This window comes from Oratosquilla oratoria, chromosome 6, assembly GCF_046742065.1.
Source record: "Oratosquilla oratoria isolate Oo_2021 chromosome 6, ASM4674206v1, whole genome shotgun sequence".
In the NCBI taxonomy this organism is placed as follows: domain Eukaryota; kingdom Metazoa; phylum Arthropoda; class Malacostraca; order Stomatopoda; family Squillidae; genus Oratosquilla; species Oratosquilla oratoria.
Genome location: NC_134782.1, coordinates 23,704,463 through 23,716,962, shown reverse-complemented (window position 1 = coordinate 23,716,962; position 12,500 = coordinate 23,704,463). Strand labels below are relative to the sequence as shown.

Genomic DNA, 12,500 nt, shown 5'->3' with positions numbered 1-12,500 from the left:
TAGACATCATTTATCATTTTTATGTTAGGGTGTTCCCTGTACTAGCGTACTGGCTGCATAGCTATATAGCCAATACTTACTGCTTGTCACTTTTGTGGACCAGATTAATGACGCATTTTTCTGTGCTCGGAGATATACGAGTGTCTCCCCTCATAGTGAAATACAGTGTCTATTATTATTTATTTATTTATTTATTTATTTATTTATTTATTTATTTATTTATTTATTTTTGTCCCTCGTCTCTGCTGTTCGTCTTAAAAATTTCTTGTATCAGTCTTAGGAATCCCACTTTTTAGTTCTTATCCTGAAGGATTAAGATTCCGCCATTGTATGAATTGTAAAAAGCGACTAAATGGAGTGAAGTCATTCTTTAACTCAACCATTCCCTCTTACAAGGGGTCTTTGTTATATACACGCATACATATTAGAGTGTGACAGTACGTGTTACCAATATGTGGCAAAGAACTCGAAGAAATATGGTAAAGTTGGATCGCTTCCTCTTCATCACCAGCCAGGGTAATAGCAACCCATTTGGTGCTTCAATTCATTAAGTGTGTCACATATCGGCGACATTGCGTGTGGACGCGCGTTGTGCGCTGAGCTTTATGTTACTAACATTTGCGGAGTTACCCGAAGAAACACGCCATTAAATACGGTCACAACCCACCTTAATAAAAGTAGAAAGAGGAGGAGGACAAAGAGCCACCTGGTGTTTTATCGGGTTTGTTACATTCTAGAAAGTCATATTGTGGACACACTCCTTTATCATTTGCGGAAAAGCAGCCTTCTTTATTTTCTTTCTATTCATCGTTGAGAGTGCGCTCCAATGCATGTCTCAGCATAGACAACTGACCTGGTAACTTTCGATTCGTAAGATCATTTTAGAAATAATTTGACTGACGGAGAATAAGACCCGTTTTCTGTGCGTAGTGCAAACTCGCTTTCGTATATTGCATCTTCAGTGCAATATACGAAAGCGCTCTTTTTTGTTAGTTTCTCTTTCCAAGTGGTCTACTTTGCATATATATATGTATGTATGTATGTTTGTATATGTATATCCTCATGGAATATGGAAAGATTGAAAAACCAGGCGTTTTCTTCTATAATGATATTTCCAAGGCTCAAAGTAGAGTATACAGATTTTCACCAGCGTACTCATATGCACAGAGAGGGACTAAGAGAGTAAATATTCTGATTTTACCTCACACATCCAACCTTACGATTCAGATCAGGATGACATTTCCTCTCATTGTTCCTGTCTTTCTGTATATATATTTTGCCTGAATTTTTATTCTCCACTCTACACGAAGCTTAGTAGATAAAACCGTGTGGCAATTATCAAAAGTGGCTGCATCTCCTGGTTTACCACTAATCTTACATAAAATGGAAGAGGAATTTTAATGTATTTATATATGCATTCATGCATATATGAATGTATTTATATATGTATGTGTGTATTTATGTATGTATGTATGTGTGTGTGTGTGTATGTATGTATGTATCAGCGCATGTATGTATACCTGAATATATATGATGTATGAATGATTGTATGTATGTATTTTTATAATATGTATAAATGTATGTACGTGCGTATGCATATATGTATATGCGTTTTTTGTGTGGGTGTTTGTGTGTTTGCATGTGTGAGCGTGTATGTGTGTGTGCGTGTGTGTGTATGTGTGTGTGTGTGTGTGCGTGCGTGAGTGTGTGTGTGTGTGCGTGCGTGTGTGTGTGCGTGTGTGAGTGTGTGTGTGTGTGTATGTATGTATGTGTGTGTGTGTGTGTATGTGTGTGTGTCTGTATGTGTGTGATTGTTTACGTGTTGTGTGTGTGTACGTGTGTGTGTGTGTGTGTGTGTGTATGTGTGTGTGTACGTGTTGTGTGTGTGTGTACGTGTTGTGTGTGTGTGCGTGTGTTTGTGTGTGTGTGTGTGTGTGTGTGTGTGTGTGTGTGTGTGTGTGTACGTGTTGTGTGTGTACGTGATGTATGCGTGTGCGTGTGTGTGTGTGTGTGTGTGTTTCTATGTGTGAGTGCGTAAAATTAGAAGAAGGTTCTTTCTTGCTTGAGGCTGGCAGCCATAGGCCTACTTGAGCTAAATTGTAATTTATTTCTTTACAAGATTCAGATCTCTTTGTAACGAGTCTGTATAGAAGACAGGAGACACGGTGGTGCCTATTCCTTTCTCACGTCTTAAATGTTGATATACTTTGTTATATATATATATATATATATATATATATATGTATATATATTCAGATATATATATATATATATATATATATATATATATATACCTATATATATACTCTTTTGGTATGCACGCATTTGCCTGTTTGTATTAAATCCTCGAATGATGTATGACATTTACTTACTCATATCAGAAAGCATCTTCCAGTTATTATATGTAAGATAGTCTGCCTCTATTCCCGTTACACTATACTTCCATGTGATGAAATAATATTAAATGTGTTTGATAGATTTTTATGGGATTTGTATGCTATAGTTTAAGAGGACTTTAGTCGCTTGCTAATGACCGTAGCAGGTGCATATCTAGTTGGCATTTATCACTTAGGTGACCAGGAAAGAAGGATGAGGTTGTATGTATGATTGGCACTTGTGTTGTCATTATTTTCATTATCAACACATATATGGTCAATATATTTGGTAATGATATTTGTACTGTCCATATTCTTAATTATTGATATTATTCATATCTGTTATTATTGATATTATCTATAGTGTCACTGTTGTTATTATTATTAACGTTACTTCCTATGCCCCATTTATAGACATTTCATGTAGTCATTATTATTCACAACAATCTCATATTGTCGACAAATATTTATTTTGTGAAGGGTTCTTATGAAAATTCCAAATTCTTACCCGTCTTTCCTACACCCTGTAGCCTACAATCCCCTTTCTCATCGTTGAACATGCACAATACCTTATTTTTCTGTGTTAATTTCTCATGGTCATGCAGCGTTTCTGAAGGAAAAAAAATTGCAATCATTATATATATTTCTAAATGCATTAACTTCATGTGTAATAAACGAATTGATTCTTTGATCCTCTTTTTAAATCCCGTTGCTATGCACCTTCCCTGCTTAAATGTACCTCATTTGTAATTTTTGTAGGAGTCTTGAATCATTATATGCACTCGTAAATACTTATAATATTTGTTACATATTTGCCTCTCGATTGTTCTTCGTCCTGTGGTATGCTGTAGTCGTCTTTTATTTGCCCTATTCACACTTTCTAGGCATCCCTATCACTTCCGTTTTCTATAGTCGTCTGTATTGCCAATCGCTCGTTAATTGAATGTCTTAGACGCCTTATCCACTTACAATACCCCACCAACAAAATGTCCGATTTAATCCATGGTGTGTTCTTAGTTTTCAACAGCTGTGCCGATCCCTTGTCTTGTACCCTGCTCTTCTAATATTTATGGATAACTATACCCTTTCCCGTAATTCTCCAACAAATCAGTGTAACTTTCAAGTAACGGTCATTGGTGTGAGCGTGCGCGCTCTTGCCCTGCATCCTGCACGACGAACCAACCCCACACCCCCACCCTCACCCTTAAGGCGATTTTCCCGCCATTGGAGTCTCCGCGCCCCGGGCCGCGGTATATTACATGTAATATTTGTCTTATTGCTGATATTCTGTTTTGTCCATATTGCTCGTATGGATACGTCTTCTGGAGGGCAAGTATGACACCGTTTCACATTTCTTTGCGGACGTTGCCGTCCCAGTCAGTCATCCCCACATCCTGTTGAAGATTTTTCCTTTTCCTCGAATCCTGTGAAAAGTCCTCTCACGTTTTTTTTTAATCATGTTTATTGTTTACACCATGTGGTACATCCCATCCTGCTATATCAACTAATAATATTCCAGCTAGTAAGATTATTAATAGTGCCCGATTGTTGTCACGTCTACTAATTTGGCTTGTCCTCCATTCCTTTCCCTTTCGACGCCAACCCCTATTCCCCCACTCCCCTCTCCCTCCATCTGTTGCCGAGCCCGCCTTTTTCCCCGTTTTCTTCCCTTGCACCTCGAGTCTGCAAGAGGAAGGAAAATAGGAGTGTCGACCAACTTCTGATGTCCCTAAATGATGACATATACATCTGTTCCGTTCTGCATATCAGTCTTCCCTAGATCCACACAGCCTACACACACGTCCGCGCATATATTCCATGCCCCAAAATGTGTACAAAACATACAAGGTAACAGTTCATTTGTTACCTGATACACACATTAACTTGCATACTATGTAGATTTGTAGTTGTGGACAATATATTCGATTTTGACATCAGAACACATGTTTTTCAAACGAGTTTAGGGAATCGTCTAGTACATATATAAGACAGTATTTAACAGATGAGTGGGGGAGGGTTGGAATGTTCACAGTGATGTCATGAAACAGAGTAGTATTCAACAGTTGCAGGACTTTCCAAATCTACCCTGATTCCTAACTCCCCGACATATGCCTGTCTCAAGTCTTGTACCTGCTATGTGGGGGAAGAGTGATTTGTGTAAATGTTTTATCTAATGAGTCTATGGCATGGTGATTCTAGATTGTTAAGCACGTATGGTCACTGATGGTGTCAAAACGAATCCAGTTCACAAACTGGTTCTTGAGGAATCAACTCATCAGTTCATCGAATCCACTTCCCAAGTTGATTCAGAAATTACAAACTCTTCAATTCACAAACACCTTATCTTTTGCGCGATTGTAAACTCAAACACTTATTTTTTTAAGATTAAGTATTCACTAATGTACTGCAAATACAAGAGAAAGAATTCAATAGTATATTGATACATTAGATCATTACACCAATACTTGCAATGCTACACATATATTCAAACCCTGAATTCTGGTCCAACAATTTTTAAGCTCAGGCAAAGATTTGTAGCCAGATTCAGGTGAACTGAAATTAAAAAGTCATATGGTAAGGCATAATAAGATACACTTGTATATTTTTGCCATATGATTAGCAAAAAAAAATGAGGATAAAAGAAAATACAGATCTTGATTACACGATGTAATCCACCAGCAATGTCCCTTCTGGTTACATGGCAACAGTATCAAATTTTATCTATCAACAACCGATCAAACTTCTTGAACAAAAGTGTAACGAAAATTGTTCAACGAATCTGCACAAAAACTGACATAAGAATTCAGTATACCGAGCCCATGAACTGAATGAATTCTAAAACAAAAATAGCATTATCAAAACGTTGTGTTCAAATTTATCTAACGGCATTGCGCGAAAATGTCGACCCGAATAACTAGCCATTCACACTGCCAGATGTACGATGTCACACATCTTCTCGTCTTGGTTGAATTCCAGCCTGGGTTAACTAGTATGGTCGTTATTCGTGTGTACTCATTCGAACTGGCTTCAGTTTACTCACCATGTGCCCATTTTGTAGTTTATAATCCTCTTCTTCAGTTTCAAACTTAAACACAAAACACAGTCCTCCCTCTGAGTGTCAGATGAACAAAATTTGGATCAGATGAAATAAATAATTCCGCTAAATCTGGTTGTGTGTGTGTGTGTGTGTGTGTGTGTGTGTGTGTGTGTGTGTGTGTTTGTTTGTTTGTTTGTTTGTTTGCGTGTGTGTGTGTGTGTGTGTGTGTGTTTGTTTGCGTGTGTGTGTGTGTGTGTGCGTGTGTGTGTGTATGTGAGTGTGTGCGTGCGTATGTTTGCTTGTGTGTGTGTGTGTGTGTGTTTGTTTGCGTGTGTGTGTGTGTGTGTGCGTGTGTGTATGTGTGTGTGCGTATGTTTGCTTGTGTGTGTGTGTGTGTGTGTAAGTGTGTGTGTGTGTGTTTCTTTGTGTGTGTGTGCGTGTGTGTGTATGTTTGTTTGTGTGTGTGTGTGTATGTGCGTGTGTGTGTTTCTTTGTGTGTATGTGTGTGCGTGAGTATGTGTGTGTGTGTGTGCGTGTGTATGTATGTATGTGTGCGTGTGTATTCACCTAATTGAATTTACCTAATTGTAGTTTACAGAAAAGGAGCACCGCTCGTTGGGTCCCGTCTCCTATTTTCTAATTTTCAAGTATACATAGACTCAAATCCATGTACGGTTCCAACTTAATCTATAACTTTGATTTCCAATTATCATATTTAGATTTGAACTCATGCATTGCTTCAGTTTGGGCTATATCGCCTTCTAAGCTATTCCACATGTTTATACATTTATATGGAAAACTATGCTTCTTCACATCCTTTCGACATCTGTTCTTTCTTAATTTACTTCCATGACCTCAGCCCTCCCACCTTTAATCAGGAGATATTTTCTATCAATACAATATATCCCCTTAAATGACCTGAATACTGTAATTATGTCACATCTTTCTCTTCAATCCTTCAAAGTTGGCAGACCAAGTACCTTTAGTCTTTCCTCGTATTTTAGTGACCTGAACACTGTAATCATGTCACCTCTTTCTCTTCGATCCTTCAGAGTTGGTAGACCCATTACTTTTAGTCTCTCCTCATATGGTTTATCTGCCAGGCGTGGGACCATTTTTGGTTGCTACCCTTTGTATTCTATCAATCTTAGTTATATCCATCCCTATGTGGGGACCATACTTTTACTGATGCATATTCCAGTCTTGGATATATCAGGGATTCGATGAGTTTTTTTCTTCTTCCCTTCATCCATATAGTGGAACATCAATTTAATCTTCTGCAGTAGTTCTTATGCCTCTCCCACAATCCTGCTGATATGTTTATCAGGTGACAGGTTGTCTTTTATCAACAAGTGTGTGTGTGTGTGTGTGTGTGTGTGTGTGTGTGTGTGTGTGTGTGTGTGTGTGTGTGTGTGTGTGTGTGTGTGTGTGTGTGTGTGTGTGTGTGGTGTGTGTGTAATTGTAATATACAGGATAGTAGTTATGCTCGTAGGATCCCATTTTTGTCTCTCCAATTATCAAACTTTACTTCAAAATCATCTATATTGCCCATCTGGGCTCTTTCTTTCCCTAATCTATTCTACAAATCAATGTATCTCTGATGAAAACAGTATGTCATAACATCCTTCAATTATTCTCTTTTTTTTTTCTTTTTTTTTTCTTATTATCTTGCCCTAGTACTGGCTCCATCGGGGTCAGAGTTGCCAGTTACGTCATTTTCCATGATAGTCTTCTCTTAATTCACTTATCTCAATTTTTTCTGAAATCTGAAATCCTGAAATCTGAAATCCTGTAATCTGAAATCCTGTCTAAATCTCCTTGCAGGAATTTGCACTTACCTTCACCTTCTAATCATTACATGATCTTGGCGTCATCAGGTTAACGTAACTGTTTCTTCCATCCAGCCTCTTGACGTATATTAGGAACAATATAGACATAGGCGCTACACCCGGAGCCTGTAGGACCCAACTTGTGTGTGTGTGTGTGTGTGTGTGTGTGTGTGTGTGTGTGTGTGTGTGTGTGTGTGTGTGTGTGTGTGTGTGTGTGTGTGTGTGTGTGTGTATGTGTGTGTGTGTGTGTGTGTGTGTGTGTGTGTGTGTGTGTGTGTGTGTGTGTGTGTGTACGTGTGTTTGTGTGAGGGTGTATGTGTGTGTGTGTGTGTGTGTGTGTGTGTGTGCATGTGTTTGTGTGTGTGTGTGTGCGTGTGCGAGTGTGTTTGTGTGTGTGTGTATATGTGTGTGTTTGTGCGTGTGTTTGTGTGTGTGTGTGTGTGTGTGTGTGTGTGTGTGTGTGTGTGTGTGTGTGTGTGTGTGTGTGTGTGTGTGTGTGTGTGTTTTGATCACACACATATACATATGCTTACAAGGTAATAAGTGCTACTCACAAACCACCTACATTGAGCTTAAATACAAAAGAAATTATTCACATAATTGCTCATTCTCTAGACTCTGGTCTTCAGTGAACCTAGCTACAATGCTACACATACGAGTACTTAAAGCTAAGAATTTTCGGCCTTGTTTAACAAACAAGTGCTTAGAATATTCACTTATTATTCATGATACAAAAGCATCCCAAAGAAGAACTCAAGTTTGAATTCAGATGAAATACACTTGGAGAAAGTATTTGAGTTTTGTGTTTAGGTTTGTCTTGACTGTTGTCTCGTTCCTTTGCAACGATACCATAGTGCATGTGCGAATTTGGATTGTCGTCCTGTGAGAACAGAAGAAATCCAGTGTATGCCAGATGAATAAGAACGCATTTAGGCAGATTTAGATGAACAACTCCCTTGGCCTCTTTTAAGCGCCGCCTCTCAACTCAGTGTTGAGAGCCTCCCTTTCTGCATCCTTCCAAGTTTAGCTTTTTGTATTCAGTCTCGAATACCTTTGTCAAGTAAAATGGTCCGTTACTGAACTGCCCCTTGAAGAGTCTCATAAACACAATCCTGCCCATTCCATCCTCTCTCTCTTCTCTGAACCCCAACCCCGCTCCTCCAAACTTTTCCACGTCATCATAATTTACCAATTTTATTCATGATATTGGTTAGAAAAAGAAAAAAGGTCCTTGATGTTAATACAATACACTAAATCTAAATTTAACTAAAAGCTATTTTTTTTTTTTTATTCTTATTCTAACTTGGTGCTCGGTAACTAACTTGTTTCTGCAATCTCCAGGTCATCGGTGTCATCTCTGTTTTCTTCATCTGTGTGTCCATCTTGTCCTTCTGCCTAAAGACGCATCCGGACATGAGGGTCCCAGTCATCGAGAACATCACGGTCCGGACGGCGGAAAACACGACGGCATGGACCCTGGACAAAAAGGCGACCAACGCCCACGAGGCCTTCTTTTATATCGAGTGTGTCTGTAACACGTGGTTCACCTTCGAGATATTCATTCGGTTCATCGCCTCGCCGAACAAGTTCGACTTCGTTAAAGCGTCCGTGAACATGATCGATTTCATCGCCACGCTGAGCTTCTATATTGACATCCTCCTCCAGAAGTTCGCGTCGCACCTCGAGAACGCAGACATCCTCGAGTTCTTCAGTATCATTCGAATCATGAGATTATTCAAATTAACGAGGCACAGCTCAGGACTTAAGATCCTGATACAGACGTTCAGAGCGTCGGCCAAAGAGCTGACGCTGCTCGTCTTCTTCTTGGTGTTGGGCATAGTCATCTTCGCCTCGCTCGTCTACTACGCTGAGCGGATACAGGCCAATCCTCACAACGACTTTAACAGCATTCCGCTAGGTCTGTGGTGGGCTCTGGTCACGATGACCACCGTGGGCTATGGGGACATGGCCCCCAAGACCTATGTTGGGATGTTTGTCGGGGCCCTGTGCGCCCTCGCCGGCGTGCTCACGATCGCCCTTCCCGTTCCGGTCATCGTGTCCAACTTCGCCATGTACTACAGTCACACGCAGGCTCGTGCCAAGCTCCCGAAGAAAAGACGTCGAGTCCTACCCGTGGAACACGTCCGGGGACCTGCGATCCCGGCCGTGGCGGGTCCTAAGCGAGGCGGAGGAGGGCCGAACGCTATGAACAGAGGGCCCGGGCCAAAGATGGGTAAGTAGACACGTAGCACCTGTGTGTTCCTCTTCACCTTCACCGTCACCTCCTCCTCACACAGTTCTCACTGTCAAGCTGTCACTCTACTCTCACCACCAACTCCCCCGTTCCCCCCCACCTCCACTGTCTCCACTCTCATAGCTACCGTCACAGCCTTTTTCACCTTTATCCACCTGCTGCCACACCCGTCTCACGTCACTCGACCCGCACCCCGATTCTGCTTCGTCCCCCTCCCAGTCCCCCTTCAGTCTTTGTTCGAACACCTCAATTGAGTTACAAAAAAAATCCTTCTGTCCATAAATGCATATTTCTAATATTTATTTCCTTATCTATTCTTTACAGCTAGAACAAGCAAATATGGAATTAAGCCTAAACTCCCAGTACCACCATAAATAACATCTTGAGTTTCCATCTCGTACGAATTAAACGACCTTGAATGCCAGCTTAGTATTATAGCGCTTCTGCTTGACCTGTCCTTGAAGCCCAATGTTCCCTACTGTACTCAGTGTTCGTCGTTCTAGCCCCCCTCCCTCCCTCCCTCCCTCCTTATCTCCCTCCCTCCCTCCACTCCTCCTAATACCGTCCCTTGAAGTCCCTAATTCCATAACTTCGCTTCTGTTTTTGTTTTTTTGTTTTCAGAGCTTTTCAACTTTTTTCTTTGCCGTGCCTAACATTTGCTTTCTCACATCTTCCTCCTTTATTTATTTCCATCCCGTTTGCACTGCTATAATTACCTTCTTTTCCTTTTTTGTGTTATTATTAGTATCATTGTTCTTCCTTCCTTAACCATTGTATTTATTTTTTTCTCTTCTCATTTGTTTTCACATTCTTTTTAACAGTGGATAAACTCTTTCCTTTGTTTGTGTGAACTTTTCACGGCAATAACACTTAGCTGTCTTCGAAAAACATCTCACAAACTTCCTGTCCACTGTTTCGTTACAGTTATCAAGAAGTGGGTTCTTCATATCATCTTTGTTCGTTTTTTTATTATCATCATATGTTGTTTTTCCATTTTTCTGTAGTTATTTTTCAACACAGGTTGTTTGTAGTTTTTATTTAACATGAGTAGTTGTTAGCTGTAGTTCTTTCCTTCTACTCTTTTTTTTTTTTTTTTTTTTTAATATCTATTTATCTATTATCATTATAATTTTTTGTCCGGTGTAACTGCGTTTTCATTTCAGTTTTCCTCACAGATGTCTTTTTTTTCAGCGTTAACAACTGGACAGACTGAACCACTTTCTCAATTTATTACGTTCATTTCCTTGTAAAGCCTATTTCTCAGAAACACACATGACATCACACAATGTATATAAAGTAAGAGTCTGCATCTAAGGCACCGCCCTCCTCTGCCTTATGTGCACGTCCTCTTCATATGCTTCTTTCGCGTTTTCCTAGTCTCTCGCCCAAAAATAGCCTGTTCTCATTTTAGCAAATCGTTTTGCTGTCCTTGATAAGATTTTCGCGACCATTTTGACTTCTATTGATTCTGTATTTCTCCTCTGCATCATGTCGTCAGACACATTTCATCGTTTTATTTTCCTCAGACATTTTGCTCTATCGATAGAATATTTTTTTCCATTTCCTTTTTTATTTTGTGAGATTTTTGTTCCCCAAATGTGTTTTTATTTAACACATTTTCAAAGATTCATTCTGCAATCAATTCCGTTTAAAATAATTCTTTCTCTTTTTTTAACGACTGAACATTTCTTTTTGCGGTGGATTTTTACTTCATCAAAAATCAAGGTCATAATAGATGTTAGGTTTTATATTCTTTTATTTGTATTAATTCATATCATCAATTCTCCTGTTTAACTATCCTTCCACACAATTAACACTCTTAAGGAAGACCATTTTCTTTTTATAATTTAGACTAACAATGCTAGTTTTACTTTCTCTTCAGATTATCAGAAAGCTATTTTGTCAACTTGATTATTAGAATGTATCTTTAGTTTTCAGTTTTAAGAGTCTTTGAAACTAAATTTTCTGCTTTCACCATAACAAATATTTTCATGATCTCTAGCCTGCTCAGCTCATCAAAATTTAGCTTTATATGCATATATATATATATATATATATATATATATATATATATACATGTACATGTATGTATGGATATATGCATATGTATAGATATATACATATGTATATATTCATATATATATATATATATATATATATATACATATATGAAGAGAAAAGGAAATACAGAGAGTTAGAGAAATGTCACTTGTGCTTTAGCATTTAATAGGAATTGTTTACGAGAAAGACTTTGCCCAAAACATGTATATATATATATATATATATATATATATATATATATATATATATATATATATATATATATATATATATATATATATATATATATATATACATACATATATGTAGACGAGGATTGATGGGATAATTTTAATGTTTTAACATTTCGACCCACAGGGTCTTGATCACAAAGCTGACAACTCAAGTACCACAGAGATATTATATACTCAGTCGGGTCATCTTATGGGACGCCTGGAAGACTTTATTACCTGCCCCTGATTATTTGCTTGTTTATTTTCTTTTATTATTTTAATGATAATAGTAATTATTATTATCGTTAGATAAAGTAAACACACAAATAATCCTGGTTAGTGTTACTGGACTTGTTCTGTTCTTGGGGGGGGTGTCGTCACTAGGGTGTCTAATTTGGCGTCTTCTGAAGGGTTTGAGGCTGTGGAGGATAGTTGGGGCTTCCTGCTGGGTGTTCAAGGTAGACTGACTGTACTTGATGTAAGGGGCTTTAATGAGGGTGAGGCGGCGCTTGTCACTCTGTCGATAATTTTGGTGTTATTCTTTAAAATGGATCTGGTTAATGGAGTGTTGTGGGTGTCCTGAACGTCCCGCTTAAGGACTCCGCTGCTGAGGTGGTATGACGTTTGGAAAGGCGAATGGGAGTGAGGCCGATGTAAGAATCTTAGGGTGTACAGTCCCCAAATGGACACTTGAACTGGTACACCAGACTCACACATTCGATGTGAGTAGGT

At 38.9% G+C, this 12,500-nt stretch overlaps 1 protein-coding gene across 3 annotated transcripts in view; it reads left to right on the top strand.

Moving 5' to 3' along the window:
• Window positions 1-12,500, top strand: part of Shaw (potassium voltage-gated channel shaker cognate w) — a 92,173-nt gene that overhangs the window by 35,525 nt on the left and 44,148 nt on the right. For all 3 annotated transcript variants that reach the window (XM_076186593.1, XM_076186592.1, XM_076186594.1), the window contains exon 5: window positions 8,583-9,474. In XM_076186593.1, coding sequence (XP_076042708.1) covers window positions 8,583-9,474 — 892 coding nt within the window. The remainder of the gene's footprint in view (window positions 1-8,582; window positions 9,475-12,500) is intronic.